This window comes from Arvicanthis niloticus, chromosome 1 (genome assembly GCF_011762505.2).
Source record: "Arvicanthis niloticus isolate mArvNil1 chromosome 1, mArvNil1.pat.X, whole genome shotgun sequence".
Classification (NCBI taxonomy): Eukaryota; Metazoa; Chordata; class Mammalia; order Rodentia; family Muridae; genus Arvicanthis; species Arvicanthis niloticus.
Window position 1 is genome coordinate 87,804,645 of NC_047658.1, and position 24,257 is coordinate 87,828,901.

The 24,257-nt window shown below is 37.8% G+C and overlaps 1 protein-coding gene across 3 annotated transcripts in view; it reads left to right on the forward strand.

Annotated features, from left to right (window-relative positions):
- LOC117713553 (phospholipid-transporting ATPase ABCA3-like) overlaps nucleotides 1-24,257 on the forward strand; it is a 158,744-nt gene that overhangs the window by 28,572 nt on the left and 105,915 nt on the right. For all 3 annotated transcript variants that reach the window (XM_076919006.1, XM_076919044.1, XM_076918994.1), the window contains 4 exons: nucleotides 5,903-6,044; nucleotides 18,551-18,810; nucleotides 20,452-20,568; nucleotides 21,269-21,386. In XM_076919006.1, coding sequence (XP_076775121.1) covers nucleotides 5,903-6,044; nucleotides 18,551-18,810; nucleotides 20,452-20,568; nucleotides 21,269-21,386 — 637 coding nt within the window. The remainder of the gene's footprint in view (nucleotides 1-5,902; nucleotides 6,045-18,550; nucleotides 18,811-20,451; nucleotides 20,569-21,268; nucleotides 21,387-24,257) is intronic.

Genomic DNA, 24,257 nt, shown 5'->3' on the forward strand with positions numbered 1-24,257 from the left:
AACAATTATCCATCAAGATCAAGTAGGCTTTATCCCAGGAATGCAGGGATGGTTCAATATACGGAAATGCATCAATGTAATCCACTACATAAATAAACTCAAAGAGAAAAACCACATGGTCATCTCACTAGATGCTGAGAAAGCATTTGACAAAATTCAACATCCCTTCATGTTAAAAGTCTTGGAAAGATCAGGAATTCAAGGCCCATATCTAAACATAGTAAAAGCAATATACAGCAAGCCAGTAGCCAACATCAAACTAAATGGAGAGAAACTTGAAGCAATCCCACTAAGATCAGTGACTAGGCAAGGCTGCCCACTCTCACCTTACCTATTCAATATAGTATTGGAAGTCTTAGCTAGAGCAATTAGACAACAAAAGGAAGTCAAAGGGATACAGATAGGAAAGGAAGAAGTCAAAATTTCACTATTTGCAGATGATATGATAGTATACTTAAGTGAACCTAAAACTTCCACCAGAGAACTCCTAAACCTGATAAGCAACTTTAGCAATGTGGCTGGATATAAAATCAACTCAAACAAATCAGTAGCCTTCCTCTATTCAAAGGATAAACAGGCAGAGAAAGAAATTAGGGAAATGACACCCTTCACAATAGCCACAAATAAAATAAATTATCTTGGAGTGAATCTAACAAAGCAAGTGAAAGATCTGTATGACAAGAACTTCAAGTCTCTGAAGAAAGAAATTGAAGAAGATCTCAGAAGATGGAAAGATCTCCCATGCTCCTGGATTGGCAGGATTAACTTAGTAAAAATGGCTATCCTGCCAAAAGCAATCTACAGATTCAATGCAATACCCATCAAAATTCCAAATCAATTCTTCATAGAGATAGAAAGAGCAATTTACTAATTCATTTGGAATAACAAAAAACCTAGGATAGCAAGAACTATTCTCAACAATAAAAAAACCTTTGGGGGAATCACCATTCCGGACCTCAAACTATACTACAGAGCAGTAGTGATAAAAACTGCATGGTATTGGTACAGAGACAGACAGGATGATCAATGGAATAGAACTGAAGACCCAAAATTGAACCTGCACACCTATGGTCACTTGATCTTTGACAAGGGAGCTAAATCCATCCAGTGGAAAAAGGACAGCATTTTCAACAAGTGGTGCTGGCTCAACTGGAGGTCAACATGTAGAAGAATGCAAATAAATCCACTCTTATCCCCCTGCACAAAGCTCAACTCCAAGTGGATAAAGAACCTTCACATAAAGCCAGATACACTGAAACTATTAGAAGAGAAGTTGGGGAAGACCCTCGAATACCTAGGCACAGGGGAAAAGTTCCTGAACAGAACACCAATGGCTTATGCTCTAAGATCAAGAATCGACAAATGGGACCTCATCAAATTGCAAAGCTTCTGTAAGGCAAAGGACACTGTCAACAAGACAAAACGGCAACCAACAGATTGGGAAAAGATCATTACCAATCCTACATCCGATAGGGGGCTAATATCGAATATTTACAAAGAACTCAAGAAATTAGACGCCAAACAACAAAATAACCACATTAAAAATGGGGTACAGAGCTAAACAAAGAATTTTCAACTGAGGAAACTCGAATGGCCGAGAAGCACCTTAAGAAATGCTCAACATCCTTAGTCATCAGGGAAATGCAAATCAAAACAACACTGAGATACCACCTCACACCAGTCAGAATGGCTAAGATCAAAAACTCAGGTGATAGTAGATGCTGGCGAGGATGTGAAGAAAGAGGAACACTCCTTCATTGGTGGGGTGGCAAGCTGGTACAACCACTTTGGAAGTCAGTCTGTCAGTTCCTCAGAAAATTGGACATAGCACTACCCCTGCGCATATACCCAGAAAATGCCCTAACAAATAACAAAAGACATATGCTCCACTATGTTCATAGCAGCCTTATTTATAATAGCCAGAAGCTGGAAAGAACCCAGATGCCCTTCAACAGAGGAATGGATACAAAAAATGTGGTACATATACACAATGGAATATTACTCAGCTATTAAAAATAATGAATTCGAGAAATTCTTAGGTAAATGGATGGAACTAGAAAATATCATCCTGAGTGAGGTAACCCAATCACAAAAGAACACACATGGTATTTACTCACTGATAAGCGGAGATTAGCCCAAAAATTTGAAACAATGATTCAACTACCAGACGACATGAAGCTCATGAAGAAGAAAGAACAAGTGAGGATGCCTAGGTCTTTCTTAGAAGGAGTAACTAAATACCCAAGGGAGCAAATACGGAGACAGAGTGTGGGACAGAATCTGAAGGGGGGTGGGGGGGTTGTAGGGAGACCATTCCATCTGGGTATTCATTCCATGGGCAGTCACCAAAAATAGACGCTGATAGGGATGTCAGGATTGGAAAGCTGACAGCAACCTGATAAGGCTGTCTCCTTAGAGGTCCCCCAGAGTCAGACATACCCAGAGACAGATACCCACAGCTATCCATTAATCTGATCAAAGGTTCCCAATGGAGGAGTTAGAGAGTAAATTGAAGGAACCTTAAGGGCTGGTGGCCCCGTGAGGAGAGCAACAATACCAACCAGCCAGAGCTCCCCATTGTCTAAACCACCAGCCTAGGGGCACATATGGAGAGACACATGACTCCAGCTGTATATGTAGGGGAGGATGGCCTTGTTGGGCATAGGTGGGAGACAAGGTCATTGTTACCCTGAAGGCTGAGTACTGAGGTGGGGGAATCTGAGGGTGGGGAGGGGGGCTGGGGGTAGGTGGGTAAACACCTTCATAGAAGCAGGAGGAGGGGGGATGGGATAAGGGGTTCCTGGGTGGTGGGGGAAATATGGTAAGGGGATAAAATTTGAAATGTAAATATTATATCCAATAAAAGAGGGGAAAAAATAGAAAAGCGGTTAGAACCAACATTCTTAATAAAATGTCAGCCCTCTTTAATAAAACAAACAAACAAACAAAACCTATCTTGATACTAAAATTTGTTTTGAGAATTGTATATTGCAGAATGATCAGCCTTGGGGTATCTACTCAACAAGCAAGCTGGGCAGACCTGCTCAAACCTCTGAGGTCCGGGAATTCTATCTGGAGGCAGCGAAAACACAGCATCAGAGGATTGTCAATTTGTTCTCCCCCCACTCCTCTTCTAATACCTCAATGCCCATAATCAGCTTGAAGAAGCTAATGATGAGTCAGCGCCCCTATTCCCTGGGCTTGGGGACTAAGGTGGTGAATGTTGGGCTATCTCTCTAGGGAAAAGTAGTGGTTCTGTCGGAATAGAGAGGATTAGCTAGGGTTTATAGCATAGCCATAACCTATTAGTAGAAATCTGTATAATTAATATCAAGATGAAGATATAAATTCTTAAATGGCACCAATTTACTTTGTTTACAAATTTTAAGGTTTTCATTGGCATGAGCTTCTTAGTGATATAAGAGTGAGATGAATATTGTTACTCTCATAGGCATTGTACCAGTATAACACATTTAGGAATACAAAGCTTAGACCCAGTCCTTCCTTAACTTTTTTTAACGGATTTGAGACGGTCAGCCTGTGAGTTAAGGGACTATAGCAAATTCATGACTTGGAGTTTATTATAAGGGTGTTCTCTATGTTTTATTTAGAAATAGCTGAGTGGAGTTAACAGGCAACAGTCCAGATTACCTTACATGGATAGCTGGTTTTCAAAAGGTCAGAAATCCTTAGAATTGACATGACAAACATTTCATTATTATTGTTCATTTTCATTAGAGACCTGTCTGCTCCGGACAGCTTCCTATATTGAATTCTAAGAAGAAATTGAGCATCCTTGGAGTTACTCCAGCTGTGGTGAGACAGCCACTAGGCAAGAATTGCCACTTTCCTTCTACAGACAAATTACTGTCCAGAAAAGGACACACTTGCAGAATAGTCGACTGATTATATCTGCCTAGACAGAGTAATCAGCCCTTAATAATTCTGCAGCACTAAGGTCTGTCAGATGATCCTGGGCCAGAAGGCAGAAGAACAGATGCTCCAACATTTTGAAGTAGAGCGAGTGTCCAGGTGGTCAGAGGTCTCTATAAATTGGCTAAGTTTTAGAAACTATGATTTGTGCTTCCCACAATTATAGTTAACTCAGTCATTCTGGATTTCTGACGGGGTTGAAAACATATAGCTATTGACCTTAAGAGAAAAGATTTGAGTGGATGGTCGTCAGCTGACATTCATCCTAAAGCCAGGTTCAGAACTAAATGTTTTAGTTAGAATAGATGACAGAGAAGCTGGTCAGTCAACAAAAGGATGGACTGGGTATTAGGACAATCCTGTACCTCACTGGTACAAATTGGCATAATTATGCTCTAATTGTATTTTGAGAGAAAAGTTTCATTTTAACAGGAAGGGTGATGTGTAGGAGGAGCTAAGGTAGGAGGAGTACTGAGAGGAAGAAAAGGAGTAAGAAGAGGAAAAGAGGAAGGAGAGGAGAAGCTAGGTGATGAAAGAGAAAGAGGGGGGAGACAGGGAGGCAGATATTCATGTATCTCCAACAGTCAAAGATAGTTGTTATATCTAGGTTGGTCAGTGGGTTACACCTCTGATTGAACAATACCAAACTTATAAAGCCTATGATTAACATTATTTTTTAAAAAATGTATAAATGCAAAAAGGGAAAGGGGGCATGGGATAGGGGTTTCCTAAGGGGTGGTGGGGGGGAATGGGGATAGGGGATGCCATCTGAAGTGTAAATAAAATATCTAATAAAAAAAAGAGTTTTTATTTTAAAAAATTACACTTATGAAAATGAATCAGGAAAACATAGTATTTAAAGAAATTATTTATAAAGCATATTTGTGATCACACACTAATATCCAAAAAAAAGTCCTGTAACTCAATAATAAAAATTTTAATTTTGGGAATGTTTATAAAATTAAACAATGAGATACTGCTCTCAAACACATGCATCATATATCTTATATATATTAACACATTTATTTCCTGCTTTTATTTCCTAATCTGAACTCTATCACTGTTTTGCATACCACTCTGTTATATGGAGGTGTCACGGTTTTATCCATCTCATATATTGCAATTAAGTTAATTCTTATACATTTAGACCACAGACAATATTATAACAAACTTGCTGTTCAAAATTAATTTATAATTCAAGATTATTTAAATCTGTCTCTTTAAAAAGTATTTCTGAGTTGATCAGTCATTGACTGCTGTGGTTTCAGAGATTGTTGTGAGATTAACTCATTAAAATATAATAGCAAGTGGAACAGAATTAGGAGGTAATCAGGTCATGAGGGAAGCCCCCTTTTTTTTTCTTTACTTCTTTGTCTTTCACCCCTAACCATGTGAATCAAAGGACTTCTTTCTTTCATGGACCATTTGTAAACAACCAGCAAATTGCCAATCCTTTGATATTGCCATCTCTACCTCCATAGCTCTTACAAATGGATCAAATTACACCAGCATATAGTAGGTTCTTATAATATGCTTCTGTTAGCTATTAGTTGTTGCTTGATTCTCTATTGTTGTGCCATTTTTCATTCATCCTACAAGGATTGTATTCATGTGCCTGTTTGTCTATAGCTCTGCAAACATTCATTGTTAAGCTTTTTATTTTGCCAATATAAGTAAAACGTGTAGCTTATAGTTTTGTAGTATAAATTTACATTTATTTCATGTCCTTGAAGACCTTCTCATGCTTGTCTTGTCTGTTTTTCTGTGTTTTGAGTAGAATTCAAATGTATCCAGGGAGCATACATTCTCTACCTTGCTCTCTGTGCATTCTGGGCATTCAGAACTTATCAGATTGGTTTCATCTCTAAAGTCACATATTTTTCTGCTGGGATGTAACTTGATTGCTGACATTTGCTTTGAAATTTCTTTTTGGTTTTCAACATATATGACTTGTTACTAATACTTTCAGGTAAAATATCACTTGCGGTTTGTTGGTGCACAGAGGACCGTCTGGTGGCCAGACAAGATAGGCTGGAAAACAAGACTTCTCTTTCCTAATCATCCTTCTATACAACCCAGGAATCCAAATTTTCTTGATGGAGGAAGTCCTGGTAAGCAGATCTTCAGCATGCTTATTCTATCAAAATGATCACAAACTAGTACTGTTAGCCCAGCTTGTGAGACCCCCAAAGAGACCACCAGGAACCACAACTCCGATGCAAGCACAGGAGAGTCTTCATTCAGGCTCAAGCCTGGGCCGCAAACCTTCCTGATGCAACAGGATAGGCGAGCAGCCCCGAGGTCTAAGGAATGGGGTTTATAAAGAAAAAAAACTGCTAGTGGGGATTTCTAAGCCTTGGAGTTACATGATTGGGTAAGAGGGTAAAAGAATGCTGACCTTTAAGCTGATTGGTTCACAGAATCTGGTCAAACCACAAGGAGGGACCACACATCTAAAAGAGGAGTATCTTGACCTGGGAATGACTCGTTTCATTAGCCCACCCTGTTATTATCTGCTGGCCAAGAATATTTCATGTTTTTTTCTCAGAACTCAAGGGTGGGACCAAGTCACTATAAGAGCAAGTTAGCTTAAAATGGAGTCTGAAAAACAAAATGGAGTTTGTTCTGCTACTTTAATTTCTTCAGTACATGTATAAACATATACTTATGTTTAAATATTTATATCCATTTAACAAATGACAAATGTTTATTCTTCATGGTAATTAGAGTTTATATTGTAACAGTTTTTTCAGTCTTTACTCTTGATAAACTTAATATATCTTATTGTATCTACCTTTATTTCTCATAGCAGTATAAATATATTTTTTAAATTTTTTGTATTATTTATTTTATTTATTTACATCCCAAATGTTGCTCCCTTCCCAGTTTCCCCTAGCAGAGTTCTTCCCCCTGTTTTTACTTTTATTCAAAAAGTATTCAGTATATATGTTTATGACTAGGGTCTAGTATGATATTTCTGTAGACACCTCCAGTGTACTACATCAAATTTTGCTTCTTGTCTATCTTCCATAATCATAGTTTAATACTTAGATTAGATTTATTTAATTAAACAGAAAGGACACAGTTCTTGTTTGTCTATATGGGTGTATTATTTAACTTAACATCATCCTGTTATATTCATGTTGCTGCAAAGGACATGGTTTTAAAATAATCATTGCATGGTTATTGACAACCACACTGATTAAGACAATTATATTATTATTAAATCATGTTGATTTATATGGTATCCTCCATCCCCTCTGTATTTCACACTTTTTACCTCCTCTTCCATGAAGTTCCATGAGCCCTGAGGTGAGAGATTTGATGAAGACATTCCATTTATAGTTGAGTATTCAAAGTCACTCAGCATAATACCTGGCTGTGGGTCTCTGCATTTGCTCCCATCTGCTGCAGGAGGAAGCTTCTCTGATGATGGCTGAGCAGGGAACTGATCTGTGAATGTAGTAAAATGTCATGAAGAGTCATTTTATCACTATGCTTTTTTTTTTTAGAACAGTAGTATTTTGTTTCACTGTAGGTCTCTGGGTTACCTAATCTCTGGTTCTTGGCCATCTGAATAGTGTTGGGTATATATTCCATTTCCTGAAGTGGACCTTAAGTCAAATCAGATATTGGTTGGTTACTCCCAGAAGCTGCATGCCATCATTGCTCTAGACTATCTTGGAGGTAATTCATCATTGTAGATAAGAGGGTCTATGGCTGTCTTGGTGTTTACATTTCTCTTCTGGTAGCATGTAGAGCAGCTTTCTGTACCAATGACAATAGAAGTGAAGGATCTGTATAGGTACCAGCTCCACTAATTGATATTCAATGAATTGTGTAGGTATTGTCTTCAGCCATTGGGGCCTTGCTGCCAGTTTTCAGAGAACAACCTATAGTCTTGGCATCGCCTAAGTTTGGGGGTCCTCATGGCACCCCTTTGGCCAGCAACTCAACTAGATGTAATTCAATCCTGGTACTGGAAGCTTCATTTGGTGAAAAGAGATGTCCAGTTTGAACTGTATCTCCCCATTATTTGGCAGTTTCATTTAGATCTCTTTTATGTATGTATAAACTTCAGGAAGTGTTATTTTATACTAACCCTCAAAGGGCCCTTAACTTCATCTGTCTCTCCCTGTATTCACTCCTTTTTTCCACACCCTCCCTTGATCCTCCCATCCCAGCACCCTCATCCTCCAGAACTTACATATTCTGTTTTCATTTATTAATAAGATATATCTGTACCCCCATTCTCTTATTCTGTACCTAACCTCTGTTATTGTATGGATTTTAGATTGCTTATTAATGACTTAGCAACTAACATCTACTTGTTTTATTGATCTTAACATTCTGACAGGTATAACATGAGAGCTCAAAGTAGTTTTGATTAGCATTTCCTCAATGACTAAGGATGTTGAACATTTTTAAAGTGTTTCTCAGCCATTTGACTTTCCTCTTTAAATAATTATCTATTTAGATCTGTACCCCATTTTTCATTGGTTACTTGTTTTCTTGATACCTAGGGATTTTTTTTTTTTAGTTCTTTATATATTTTAGATATTAACCCCAATACACATTTAGATGTGTATTGGTAGAAGTCATTTTCCATTCTGTAGATTGCTACTTGGTCTACATATTGGTGTTTTTTGCTGTGCAAAAGCTTTTCAGTTTTATGAGGTTCCATTTATTAATTGTTGATGTTACTGCCTGCACTGTTAATGTTGTGTTCAGAAAGTTGTCTCCCATACCAATACATTAAAGGCTACTTCCCACTATGTCTTCTATCAGGTTCAATGTGTTTTTTTTTTGTTTTTTTGTTTTTTTTTTTTTTTTTGAGGTCTTTCATCCACTTGGAGTTGAATCTTGTACAGGGTGATATATATGATGGATATATTTGCATTCTTCTTCATGCAGCCATCCAGTTTGACCAGCCCCATTTGTTGAAAATGGTTTCTTTGATCTAGTGTGTCTTTTTGGCTTCTTTATAAAAAATCACATGTCCATAGGTGTGTGGATATATGTCTGGGTCTTCAATTAGATTCAATTGATCAACATATCTGTTTTTATGCCGATACTATGCTGGTTGTATTACTTTGTAGTACAGCTTGAAACCAAGGATGGTTATAACTGTAGTAGTTCATTTACCATTCAGGATTGTTTTAGCTATCATTGGTTTTTATGTTTCCATGTTACGTTGAAAATTGTCCTTTTGAGATCTGTGATAAATTGTGTTGGAATTTTGATGGGAAATGCATTGAATCTGTAGACTGTCTTTTGTAAAATGGTCATTTTTACTATATTAATCCTATAGACCCAAGAGCATGGGAGATCTATCTTCTGATATCTTCTTCAATTTCTGTTTTTCAGAGACTTGACATTTTTATCATACAAGTCTTTCAGTGGCTTAGTGTGAGTTATCTCAGCATGTTTCATATTATTTAAAGCTATTTTAAAAGGTATTATTTCCATGATTTCTTTCTCAACTTGTCACTTGTATATAGGAAAGCTACTTTTTTTTTTTAAAGTTAATCTTGTATCCAGCCACTTTGCTTAAAGTATTTCTTAGCTGTAGGAGTTTCTCAGTGCGGTTTTTAGGATCACTTTTGTATACTATAATCATCTGTAAATAATAATACTTTGACTTCTTCCATTCCAATTTGTTTCCCCTTGATCTTCTTCAGCTGTCTTATTGCTGTAGCTAAAATTTCAAGTTCTGTATTGAGTAGATATTGGAGTGAACAACTTCTACTTGTTCCTGATTTTAGTTAAATGTTTTAAGTTTCTCTCTATTTAAGTTGATATTGCCTATTGGCTTGCTGTAAATTGCATTTATTGTGTTTAAGTATGTATCTTGTATCCCTAATTTCTCCAGGACTTTTATTATGAAGGGGTGTTGAATCTTGTCAAAGCCCCTTTCTGCATCTAATGAGATGATCATATAGGCTTTATATTTTTCAGGTTGTTTATATTTTATGTGGCGGATTACATTTACTGGTTTTCTTATATTGAACCATCTCTGGAATGAAGTGTACTTGATCATGGAGGATGAGTTTTTTGGAGCATTCTTGGATTTGTCTTATAACTATATTATATATATATATGTTTATGTTTATAAGGAAAATGGTCTGTAATTTTCTTTCTTTGATGAGTCTTTATGTGGTTTGTGTATCATGGTAACTATGGCCTCATGAAATGAATTGGAAATATTTCTATTTTGTAAAATAATTTGAAAATCTGGTAGAATTGTTCATTAAGCTCACCTGGTCCTGAGCTTTTTTGAGGGGGCTGGAGTTATAACTGCTTCTATTTCACCATGGGTTATAGGTCTATTTCAATTCTTATCTGATCTTGATTTAACTTTGATAAATTTTACATATTGAGAAAATTATCCATTTCTTTTAGATTTTCCAATTTGGTGGAGGACATTTAAAGTATGTCCTTACGAGTCTCTAGATTTCTCATGTCTCCCTTTTCATTTCTGATTTTGATAATTAGTATATTCTTCATATTTGAGTTATTCTGGATAAGGGTTTGTCTATCTTCTTGATTTTCTCAAAGAACAAATTCTTTGTTTCATTAATTCTTTGTATTGTTGTCTTGTTTCTGTTTTATTGATCTCAGCACTGAGTTTGAGTATTTCTTGACATCTACTCCTCTTGAGTGTACCCACTTCTTTTTATTCTAGAGATTTCAGGTGTATTGTTAAGCTGCTAGTATGAGATTTCTCCAATTTTTTATGTAAGCACTTAATGCTACAAACTTTCCTCTTAGCACCACTTTCAGTGTGTCACATAAGTTTGGTTATGCTGTGTATTCATTTTCATTTAACTCTAGAAAGTCTTTAATTTCTTTATTTCTGTCCTGAGCAATTTTTTATTCAGTAATGAGTTGTTCAGTTTCCATGAATTTGTAAATTTTCATGGTTGTTGATATCCACCTTTAATCCATAGTGGTCTGATAGGATTGATTGAGTTATTTCAGTCTTGTTGTATATATTGAGACTTACTTTGTGTCCAAGTATGAAGTCCAAGTATGAAGTCAATTTTGGAGAGGATTCTTTGAAATACTGAGAAGATATATTCTTTTGTGTTTCAATGGAGTGTTCTGTAATTACCTGTTAGGTTCATTTTGTTTATAACATGTTAACTCAAGTATTTATCTGTATAGGTTTTGTCTTCATGACCTGTTTACTGGTGAGAGTAGGGTATTGGAGTCTCCCACTATCAGCTTATGAGGGCCAATATGTGAATTAAGTCATAGTAATGTCTATTTTTAAAAAGTGGGTACACTTGTGTTTATGGCATAGATATTAAGAATTGAAATGTCATCTTGGTAGGTTTTTTTTTCTTTGATATAGTGTATCTCCCCAACTCTTTTGATTGGTTTTGGTTTAAAGTCCATTTTTAGATATTAAAAATGACTACACTAGCTTGCTTCTTAGGTCTGTTTTGTTGGAATATCTTTTCCAAACGTTTACCCTGAAGTAATCCTTGATGTTGAGATATGTTTCTTGGATGCAGAGAAGGATCGATGGTGTTTTTGCATCCATTCTGTTGGTCTGTGTCTTTTTATTAGGAAATTAAAAACATTGATATTGAGAATAGGAATTCAGGGGACTCAACCTAGCCTGAGCATGGCAATCATGGTTCTGTGCCAGGAGCCTCCCAGCATGGAGGCGGGGACACAGTGTAGGACTCTAGTGATCGCTTTAAAGTCTGAGGGTCTCAGGACATTCTAGTTCTCTAATCTGTACTAGAATGCTGATGATAACTTCTAAAAAGTCCCAAAAAGCTGGCTTAGGAAATTGACACCTGTAGCCTAACAGCTGGGGATGAAGTAATGGGGCCTTTGTTCTATCTCAGCAGGAACTGCAGGGCTCTAACTTTCTGCCTGCTAGTCAGAAATCACAGGAAGAAAAGGGGACACTTAGAAAAGTGATTATAGTATTATTACTAAATTGTAAAAAATTTCCTATGAAAGCTATCTAAGGGGAAAAGCAGAAAGATCCAGAGCAAGGAAAGGGAAAAATTCTTCTAAGTGGGAAAGGGAAAAAAATTCTTCTCTCTCTTCTTTCTCATCTCTTTGTCCTCAGTACTTACACATCTTTCCAAATACATGATCTCATGTTAAAAAGTTCATCACAAAGTCACACAAAAAATCAAATCATAAATTGAAATAGAAGTTTACAGGAGAAAATGTTTACATGCATATCCATTAGGAATAATTATCTGGCTAAACATCCATCACCTGTCACAGCTCCACAGGTTCACTGAAGGTTTAAAACCATAACTAAGTTATTAGTGAAGTTTTGTATAGATAAACCTGTCAATAGTTTATCTTCTGTCCTAGCACCTATAATAAATCATTAGTTCCCTTTTTATGACCATTAGTTAATTGTTTTACAGCCTCTTGGAATGTGCTCTGAGTAAGAGAAAGTCTGGTTACTATTTAAGAGCAATTAACTGGTGAAACATGGAAGACTGGCAGAGTTCTCATTGCAGTTTTGACTATCAGAAAAGGATCTAATAGTTCTACTATAAAAGAGCTTAATAATCACTGATACAATTTTAGGAATTCTTATAGGATCATCATTAAGACTTGAGAAGTCATTTATTTGTCTATATAGCATCACTACAAGACAGTATATCTTTGTAGATCTGTTCCAAAGGGGTGGGCTAATACCTAGTTATTGTTATATATGTTTAATAATAACAGGAAAATCATATTAATAGCAGGAATCTTTCCTAAAATGAGTTCTTCTACGGCCTTGCCTAATAAGAGCGAATCTGTCACCGATATCGCAGGCCTTGCCCTTCTCTCATCTCTCTGCCTTGCTGAAAACTATTAGATTACATTCCGGAAGCCAATTCCCAAGGTCTATTCCCTTATTTGCCCACTTATCCTCCTGAGGATGACTACTATGGTTCAGCTATCAAAGTATTGCAATCTAGCAAGCCAAAGCTCCCTTTGGTTCACCTAATTAACTTGCCCAGTTAAAACTAAACACCTCATCCTAACATGGTGTTTCCCTTTTACCTTTATAAACCACCATTTGCCTTTTGTGGTGGCTTAAATATGCTTGGCCCATGGAAAGTGCTACTGTTAGGTATGTCCTTGTTGGTATAGGTGTGGCCTTGTTGTCACCTGACCATGCTTTTGATTAGAGGAATGTAGATTTGGGGACTTTTGGAAATCAGTAGAATACTTTAAGTGGGGCTTAATGGCCATTGTAGAAGAAGCATGGAAGATGGTTGTGCTGAGAATTAATTTGAACTGTTGGAGTCTGGTTCAAAGGGTTTCAGAGGAGAAGAATTTTAGTATGTGGCCTAGAGACTGTTTTTGTGGTATTTTGGTGACGAGTGTGACTGCATTTGCCTTTGTCTGAAGAGTCTGGCTGAGGCTAAGGTGAAGAGATTCAGAGTAAGCATTGACAAAGGAAGTCTCAGAAGAGCCCAGCATAGCCCTCTGGTTTACACTTATGAAGAGCATTTTTTCAAGTGTAGCAAGTTTTAAAAGGAAAAATACAAAACTCATGGTTCAAGTAATAAAAGGGCACCAGGAAGGGCAATTGAACTAAATCCTGTATTCAATGATAGTAAATGAAATGAAGGGAATGGTGACCTCAAGGCAAAATCCCACGTAGCTAAGCTTCTTGTTTATGTTTGCAGTTGAACAAGGGATAGTTATATTGTATTAGGAGTTACAATTACCTAGCTTGATCTGGATCTTGAGACTGGAAGACACAGGTTTTTGATCCAGACCTTGAGGCATAGTGGTCATTAAAAGCTTAGGGCCAGCCCTTCTTTAATCCTAGGAGACAGAGGGCAGCAGGTTTCTGAGTTCAAAGCTAGCCTGTTACAGAGGAAGTTCCCGGTAAAGAGAAGCTTACATTCAGGCGTGGTGGTGCACACCTAATTCCAGCACTCAAGAAACAGAGGCGTGCATATCTCTGAGCTGAAGGTCAGTTTACAGAGCAAATTACAGCACAGCCATCTTAGGCAGTGAAGGATGTAATTGAGTCATGTTCCAGCCCCAGCAAGCAGCAGAACTTGGTAGCTTCAGCCATGTGGCTTCTGCTCTAGAGTCAAGAATGGAAGGGGTTACTGGAACAATTGATGCTGGTTAGCTGGAGCTGAGAAATTAATGGTGATTAAGAAGAGAGCAGCATCACTGAGGCAAAATCTTGTGGAAAGTGTTTTCTGAAAACACAAAGAAGCTGTGTTCCAGAGTTAGGCATGATTGTACCTCATACTAGACTTAGTAATGTGTAAAAATCACCCAGGTGGTACTGGTTTTGAAGGTACGAAGAGTATGCTCAAACTACACCCAGTGTGGAAGAAACCCTCCTCCTAGCAGCATGAAAGAGACAGTCTCTTCCTGGTTGCCTTTGAATTAAGGTGTAGAAATCTCAGTTCCTTTTCTAACAGTCAAAGGACACTGTCAATAGGAAAAAATGGCAACCCACAGATTGGGAAATGATCTTTACCAGCCCTACATCCAATAGAGGGCTAATATTCAAAATATATAAAGAACTCAAAAGTTAGATTCCAGAGAACCAAATAACCCTATTTAAAAATGGAATACAGAGCTAAGCAGAGAATTCTCAACTGAGCACTTAAAGAAATGTTCAACATCCTTAGTCATCAGAGAAATGCAAATCAAAACAACCCTGAGATTCTGCCTCATACCAATCAGAATGGCTAAGATAAAAAGCAGGTGACAGCAGATGCTGGTGAGGATGTGGAGAAAGAGGTGAGACTGGTGAGACTGCAAGGTGGTAAAATGACTTTGGAAATCAATCTGGCAGTTCTTCAGAAAATTGGAAATAGTTCTACCTGAAGACCCAGCTATACCACTACCAGGCAGATAACCAAAAGATGCTCCAACATATAGCAAGGACACATGCCCCACTATGTTTATAGCAACCTTATTTATAATACCCAGAAGGTGGAAACAACCCAGATGTCCCTCAACAGGAGAATGGATACAGAAAATGTGGTACATTTACACAATGGAGTACTACTCAGCTATTAAAAACAATGACTTCATGAAGTTCACAGGCAAATGGATGGAACTAGAAAATATCATCCTGAGTGAGGTAACCTAGACACAAAAGAAGACACATGGTATGTACTCACTGATATTAGCCTAAAAGCTCACAATGCCCATGACACAACCCACAGACCAGATGGAACTTAAGAAGAAGACCAGGGTGTGGATGCTTCACTCCTGCATTGAGAGAAACAGGATGATCACGGGAGGTGCTGGGAGTGAAGTATCTGAGAGGAAAAGAGGAAGGGGAGGAAATAAGGGAGGATACAATCAGGTACTGGAAGGGACAGGAGGGAGGTACAGAGGGTCAGGAAATCAAATAAAAATATGTAGCAGTAGGGGATAAGGAACTGGGGATAGCCACTGAAGGGTCCCAGACTCCAGGGAAATGAGAGGCTCCCAGGACCCAACAGGGATGACTTTAGCCAAAATGTGCAGAAAGGGGGAGAGAGAACCTGTAGAGACCACTCCAGTAGTTAGGCATGGCTCCTGGTCAAGGGATGGGACCACCCACCCATCTCAAAATTTTTAACCTAGAAAGGTTCCTGTCCAAAGGAATAACAGGGACAAAAATGGAGCAGCGACTGAAGGGAGGGCCATTTGTGGGGACTGCCCCACCTGGAAATCCACCCTGTCTGCAGACACCAAACCAGATACTGCTGCTGTTGCCAAGAGGGTGCTTGCTGACAGAAACCTGGTGTGGCTGTTTCTTGGGAGGTTCTGCCAGCAACTGACCAATGCAGATGTGGAGCCAGCCATCAGACTGAGCTTAGGGACTCCAGTGTGGGAGCTGGCAGAAGGACTGGAGGAGCAGAGGGGGATTTCAACCCCATAGGAAGAACAACATTGGCTGGCCAGACCACCCAGTGCTCCCAGGGACTAGGCCAACAATCAAAGAGTGTACAGGGAGGGATCCATGGCTCCAGATACATATGTAGCAGAAGATGGCCTTGTCTGACATCAGTGGGAGGGGAGGCCCTTGGTCCTATAATGCCCCAGAATAGGGAGATGCTGGAGCAGTGGGGCAAGAGAGGGTGGGTGGGTGGAAGACCACCCTCATAGAGGCAAAGGGGAGGAGAGGGCAGATGTAGGATGGGGGGGTTGTAGAGAGGTAACTGGGAAGTGGGATATCATTTGAAATGTAAAGGAATGAAATGATTAATTTTTTTAAAAAGAAAGAAAAAGTTGCCTTGATTATGAAGTCACTTCACAGCAATGAAACCCTAAGATAACCTTTTACCAGAATAGTCAAGGATAGACACATACACTTACCAATCTACACACAAACTATAGCCAGATATTCCTGATGGAGATAGTTGCAAATATTCTTAGCAAAATACTGGAAACCACCCTGGAAAAATGGCTCAGTGGGTAAGACAGCTTGCTATGAAAGTATGAGGGCCTGAGTTCAAATCCCCAGCACCCATGTTTAAAAAAGGAGGTACTACCTGTGTATACATATATCTTCAGCAGATGGATCCTGGGAACTCACTGGCCAATGAGCTTACTGGAAATGGTAATGTTCAGATTCATTGAGAAATTGTCTCAAACTCAAAGGTGGAGGACAATAGAAGTAGATCCCCAACATGTCCTACTGCCCTCTGCATATGTGCACATGGCACACACAACCACAAGCAGTTGTACATATCACACGCCTATTAAAAATACAAGCAAATTAAATCCAACATTCTATCAAAGATTGTTTATCACAATCAAGCTTGATTAATCCAAAGATGCAAGGTGTATAACCATTTTTCAGTGTAATATACCATATAAACATAAAGAAAGGTAAAAAACATAATTATTTCAATCAATGTAGAGAAGGCATTTTTATGATAAATCCCTGAACAAATTATGTATACACTTGTACTGATGTACACTGTGTATACACTTATCACACTTAGACATTGTAAAGGAGATAGATAGATAGATAGATAGATAGATAGATAGATAGATAGATAGAAGATAGATAGATAGATAGATAGATAGATAGAAGATAGATAGATAGATAGATAGATAGATAGATAGATAGATAGATATGTACATATATGTGTGTATACACACACACACACACACATTCCCATTTTACTCCACTTGTTCAGCCCCAAATAGGCAAGGCAATTAAATAAAGATATGAAAATACCAAGAGCAGAAGTTAAAACTATCCCAAATTGTAGATGATATGGTTTTATTAAAAGACAAACAAAACTGTGCCAAAACTGTGAACTGATTTTTTGCAAGATTCAAATTAAACATAAATTAGCATTTTGTGCATCAATAATGAAATTGCTGAGAAGCAAATCATGAAAATAATTCCATTCACAGTCATTACAAAAAATTGCCTAAGAATAAATTTAACTAAGACATGAAAGACCTCTATAATAAAAATTATAAAATGCTTAAAAAATAGAAAAATTGGGATGCATGTTCATTAATTGGGAAAAAACAATGTTTTTTAAATGCCACAATATCCAGTTTATGGATTTGCTGCAGTTCTTATGTATATTTGTGTACTTGCATTGTTGTATGTTTCCTGTTATGTCTAGAAGTCACTACGTCACAGCAGGTATCCTAGTCCTCTGGCTTTTACCGTCTTTCCATCCCCTTATGTTCCCATTATGTTCTTCAGAGTGCTGTCTGTGTTTTGATCTGTTGTGTATCTCTGTAACCATCTTCATCTGCTGTAAAGTAAGCTTCTTTGATGAGGAGTGAGGACTATTTGTGGTTATAAGGATATTTAGAATGCCATTAGAAATTATATTGGTTTAGGAATATGGCAGTAATGGGTTCTCTTCTAGGGTCTATAATCCCTCCAGTCATGGATAGTTGTTTGCAGCTTCTAATTTCTTATTCTTGCCATATGTATGTCTATAGTGTGCCTGTATGTATACATCCATTTTCACACATCTGCATGTACACATGTGTTTTTGAGGAGGCCCAAGGTTGAATTTGGGTCTCATCCTTGATTTTTTTTTCTCCTCCTTATATATTGAAATAGGCTCTCTTGATGAACTCATAGCTTGCCATTTCAACTAGACTACTTACCAGGGATACCCATACCACCTTCTGCATGCCAGGATTATGGGAAGGCTACCATGTCTGCTTGGCTCTATCTTGGGTCATAGGCATCTGAGCTCTAGCCTTTATACTTATTAATAAGTACTTCTTATCTATCACCCTAGCCCCAGTTTCTGATTTTATCTCTGCTGTACTTTATTGAACAGAGGTCTTTTTGTTATTTTTTTTTTTTTTTTTGCCTTTTTGTTGTTTCTGGTTCTGGGATTTCATTCCTTTTTGAAGTCTTGATCTTTTCAATATTTAATTATATTGCCATTGTTCTTCTAAGTAGAAATTTTGTAAGTAGAAAATTTAGCAAGCTTGCCAGTTTTATTAATGTTAATATTTTGGAAAGATAAAAATCATATTTAGCCAAAGAAATGTCTTTTTATGTCAAATCTGTGGTAGGTTCTGTATGTTGTAAGCTAAGGATTCCTTGTATTTCTTTCTCCATATGTCTGAGTTGCTCCTTGGTCTGTTTCACTTGACCATGAGTTTTCTTACACAGGGTATATCAAAGAAGGATTCCTGGCAGTGCAGTATGCCTTGGACAAGAGCATCATGCTGTATCATGAAAGCAGTGCTGGGGAAAAGCTGTTTGATGAAATTAAAATTCTGATACAGAGGTTTCCATACCCAAGTCATCCTCAAGATAAACTACTTTGGATCTCCAGTCCTTTCATCCCACTAATGTTCATACTCATGTTCTCTTCCATTGTCCTTTCCATCATGCGATCTATTGTGTTTGAAAAGGAAAAAAGATTAAAGGTAGTATCACTTTCTATTTAAAAATATGTGCATATGTATGTATGTACATACATACCTACATACGTACACAGAGAGAGAGAGAGGGGGTGGGGGGGGAGGGAGCCTGTGGATACCTTTTGGAAAGTAGGTATAGATACCTCCATGTATGTATTCAGCATTGCTGGATGTTGGTTACATTCCAGCAGAGCAGCAAGATACCTAGCATAGAAGCGTGGGCCTGATGATACCAAGTTCCCAAGCTGGAATGGCTTCAGAGATGAACTTAAACAGCAAAGCAACATAAGAAAACTCCAATTTTCTAGGAAGAGGACATAAAAGATTACTAAATGAACTTGAAGTCTTTTATACCTAGAGCAGCAATGAATTTCAAATACAAATCCCAGTTCAAGGAAAAATTAACCTAAGTCCCAACACCTAATGGTCCATTAACATCAGAGTCCATTTACTTTCCACAATATACAAGTTCTCAACAACAAAAAAAAAGTTGCTAAAAAAATGAAGAAGCAACAAACAGGAAAACAATCCAAAGAAGCAAATTGATCATCAGTCATAGACTTAGGTAAGAAACAGATGTTGGACACAGGGGAAGTTTCAGAAAGTCCCACACCTAGATGAAGAGTCTCATCCAACCAAATGGCTGCTGAGATAGAAGCAGGTTTTTACCTAGGGAAAAGCCTCCTGATAGGTTATGCAGTCCTATGTGCTCTGCCCTAAATACCTGTACATCTGAGCAGCAACTGAAGGTACTCAATAGAGTGTGTGCGCGCGCGCGTGTGTGTGTGTGTGTGTGTGTGTGTGTGTGTGTGTTTCTCTGAGTATGTGTTTCTGCATGTGTGTGTTCATATGGCAAAAATAAAGTAGTCATGAATTTCAGAGGAAATGGGATTAGATACAGGAGGAGCTGGAGAGGAAAGAAGGGATAAAAATTATGTAAATACAATATTCATATACAAAATTCTCAAGAAAGTTAAAGACATATAGATGTTGGAAATATTAAACAGAACTAAAAAAATGAGCACAAGACAAAATTACACAAACTGAAACAGAGGGAAATGTACCGTTCCAGAAGAAAGCATCCAAACAGTATAGAACAATATCAAATGGTGTAACATATATAATTGGATCCTGAAAATTGAGAGAACAAAGCAAAAGGAATTAAATACACTTGGAAAAATTTCCAAAATTAGTAATATATATTAAAACTCAGATGCACAAAACTCAGAGAATTCAGAGATAAATATTGCATGAGCATATGTGTGCACACACAAACACACACACACACACACATTCTTACATATGTATATTTACAAAAGGATAAGGGGGTAAAGGGCATAAATAACACTAAATATGTATGAGAAAACTCATAAAATAAATTTAAAATGTTTTTCATTTTGTAAATCCCAGATGTAGTGTTGAAAAAGATCTCTGAACTCGGAAAAAAAACATATATTTTAAGAGAAGTGTGGACCTTGCTTACTGCATAATTTTGATAGACTTCTAAGCCTTGATTTTTCTCATTCTTAAAGTGGAGATAACAACTGTTTTTATAGACTTTGTAGTAAAAATTCAAAGGTGGTATGTGAAAGCCAGTGTAAATTGCTAGACATATATAATGTGTGATTTGTGTTGACTGTCCTGCAGGAGTACCAGCTCATAATGGGGCTTAGAAATTGGATCATCTGGATTGGCTATTTCTTCACGTTCTTCCCCTTATATGTCATCATTATTCTTTTAATATGTATATTGCTCTTTGTCCAGGCAAGTATCCAGCTTCATGCTGTCTAGTAGATATATAATTAATTGCATATATATTAAATTTTTACTACCTACTGAAGTTTAAAAAAAACATAAGGATAAGCAGACAAAATTCTTTTAGTGATATGTTTAACTCAGGTCTTTAAAAATATTCTTTTACCATATAACAGTTTTTAAAATAATGTTTTGTTTTTATTGTTTTTAAAAACTAGTGTGTTTTGTGTTAGTGTATATTCCAATTCTGACATTAAGGTTTATTTATGGAAATATATACTATTTTTAATAATACTGTAGTTTTTATTTAAATTTAAACTGTCTTCTTATAAATAAAAGTGAATTCCATAGTCATCCAAGCTGTATTTCGGGTGTTCTATAAATACATCTGACAAATACCTACTCTAACAGGTAGATGAGTTTCAATGGGTTGAGTCTGCTACACAGTCCAGTGAAAGGAGAGATATCATGCTATGCACTTACTGTTTTCAGGTTCACAGTAGAATCAATTGGCTTTGGTTTTTGTTTCTGACCTTACTAGAAAACAGATGCTGCTGAGTCTCTCAGCAGTACTTTAACTTCCTGTCTTTGAGTCTCACCAGCTGAGTGTGGTGATGTGTTTCAGTAAGAACCATGCCTTTGTCTTTTATCTTGTGTTTATGTGACACTAATTATAGTGTGCCTATCTGTCATGATTGTTTCATTGTAGATTGTAGAAGAGCCAATCTTGCGCTACAGTGACTGTAGTTTCATCTTTGTCTTTCTTACATGTTATGCCATCGCATCCATATGCTTTGCCTTTATGGTTAGCACGTTCTTCAGTAAAAGTAAGTCTGCATTTGCTGTTCTTTCTAGCTAGTTAGAAGCCCTCCCTTGCATTCTAACATACAAGGTAAATTATACATGACACAACTTGACAAGAGGTTTAGGAACATTAAAAGTGAATGTACCACAGTGTACATATAAAGAAGATATAAAATTGTGACATTAGGACATTAGGACATTGCTTCATGTAGAAGTTGATTTGAATTGCTTCTGAAAGCAAGTACTTACCATATGATAAGACTCTAATAATTGGTTCTTTGTGAAAACTAACATAAGAATAATAGATGTTTTTAAATCATACCAAAATGGTCCAATTAGACATTTATAAAAACATACTTAACTCTAGAAAGGTAAAAGAAACAGAGGTATTAAAACCAGAGGAATCAAAATGGTATCTTTAGCAGCAGACTTAAGCTCACTATATCAGTAGTTACCTTAGATGTTAATCATCTGAATACCAAAATTATAAGATCTAGCCTTGGTGGAATATCACTGTGCCCAACATGTTTGGGATATATTTTTTAATCCCATCATACCAAAAACTTGGAAATATCAAAACAAGAGTGAAAACTTGGATTTTCTAGATACCAACACTGAAATGAAGAAGGCATGATTACTGAAAATGATTAAGCAGCCATTTTCAATATGTTACCAAGCAGTTGAGTATTCTCTGGACAAAACTATAGAAAAAGAAATTTCATCAGAGAACTAAAAGTTATGAGAAGGAACCAAATATAAATTATGAACTTGAAAACACAAAAACAAGGGCAGTGAATCCACTAAAATGAACATAAAAGTGACAAGAGAAATGAAATTGAGATGGACAATAGAATTTACAAAATAAAAAATAACAACAAAATAAAAAGAGGAAAAGAATGAGTTGTCTGTATTAGACCAGAGACAAACTGTGTAAAACAACACTGAGCTATCAGGAGAACAGTGTAACTTTGGAATTTTTGCAGGAAGGAAACAGAAGAACTTTTCAAGATCAGACATAGGTGATAACTTCCTAAAGAGGACTCTTTTGAGCGTGGGGGGGGGGGGGTATTATATTTACATTTCAGATTTTATCCCCTTACCCCACTTCCCCCCACCACCCAGAAACCTCCTATCCCATCCCCCTCCTCATGCTTCTATGAGGCTGTGCCTCCACCTACCCCCAACCCTCACTCCCCCTCCCCACCCTCACATTCCCCCCCCCACTCTGTGTTTGTCCTTCATGGGACCAAGAATCTCCTCTGCCACCTATGCCCAAAAAGGCCATCCTCCCCTACATATACAGCTGGAGTCATGGGTCCCTCCCTATGTGCTTCCTGACTGGTGGTTTAGACCCTGGGGAGCTCTGGTTGGTTGGTATTGTTGCTCTCCTCATGGGGTCACAAACCCTTTCTGCTCCTTTAGTCTTCTCTCTAACTTCTCCATTGGGAAACCCTTGATCATATCAGTGGCTAACTGTGAGCATCATCCTCTGAATGTGTCAGTTTCTGGCAGACCTCTAAGGAGACAGCTATATCAATGACTGAAGGAGGGGCCATCAGGAGACCATTCCACCTGGGTATCCATCCCATGTACAGTCACCTAAGCTAGACACTGATGTGGATGGCTGGAAGTGCATGCTGATAAAGAGGACTCGTAATCTCTCAGGAAGTAAGAAGAATTGACAAATAGGACTTTATGAAACTTAAAGTACCTATACAGCAAAAGCCATAGCAGAAAGTGAAAGTACAGAGTTGGGGGTGTTTGTCAGATGTTCATCTGACAGAAGGTTAATGTCTAGAATTATGAACTCAAAAACAAATAAGCAAGCAAAGAAACCAAAGAACTGTATTTTTTTTTTTTTTTTTGCTAGTTTCTGGATCAGTAAATACTGCTTTTCTGAGCTTTCCAATGTGCGAAGCTGCTGTTTATGTTTTTAACTGGCTTTTTTTTCTCACATACTACATCCTAACTATGACTTCCTCTCCCTCTATCCTCCCATTTATTTCCCACTTCCCCTCCCATCTGGATCCAAACCCTTTCTGTCTCTCATTAGAAAGCAAACAGGCTTCTAAGAGATGATAATAAGATGAAATATGATGAGATAAAACCTAAACTAATACAGTGGAGTAGGACAAAACAGACAGAAGGAAAAGAGCCCAGGAGAAGAAACAGAGACCCAATCGTTTGCACACTCATGAGGCCCATAAAAAACTAAACAGGAAGCCATTATATATATATATACATATACATGAACATGTTGAGTTAAAGGGTTAAAGGGCCTTGTTTTCTTGGTGTCTTCCATCCCCTCTGGCACTTACACTCTTTCTACCTCCTCTTCTACAGGGTTTCCTGAGTCCTGAGGTGAGGGATTTGATGGAAACATCTCTTTTAGGGCTGAGTGTTCAAAAGTCTCTCATTCTTTTTGAAATGTCTGTCTGTTGGCCTCTGTATTTGTTGGCTCCTTGCTGTCAGGTCCAGGCAAGAGGTCCAGGGGAGTGGTCCTGGTCCTGCCAGGTCTCTCTGGGGCTGAGTGGGATGGTGAGTGTCGATGGCCCAAAGAAACACACCCAGCCTGGAGTCTTGTTGAAGCAGGAACTCAACTTTAATGCAACGACCTCTTGTTTAAACTTGGAGCATTTAAACTTAGGGAGGGCGAGTTTTGGTGGGGTGAGATGATGTAGGGGGTAGGGAAGGGTGACGGAGGGTATGGGGTGACTGACAAAACCAAGGGCAAAGCTCTACATCAGCAACAGCAGGACAGAGACAGGGCCAACTGGGTCTTGTTGAGTCACCCCAGTACGGAAGTGACTGAGACAGGTCTCAAAACTAGCCAGGCTTAGACTCTCCCACAAGGCCTCAGAGACTCGAGCCAGGCTCAGGTTTGTCCACAAGGC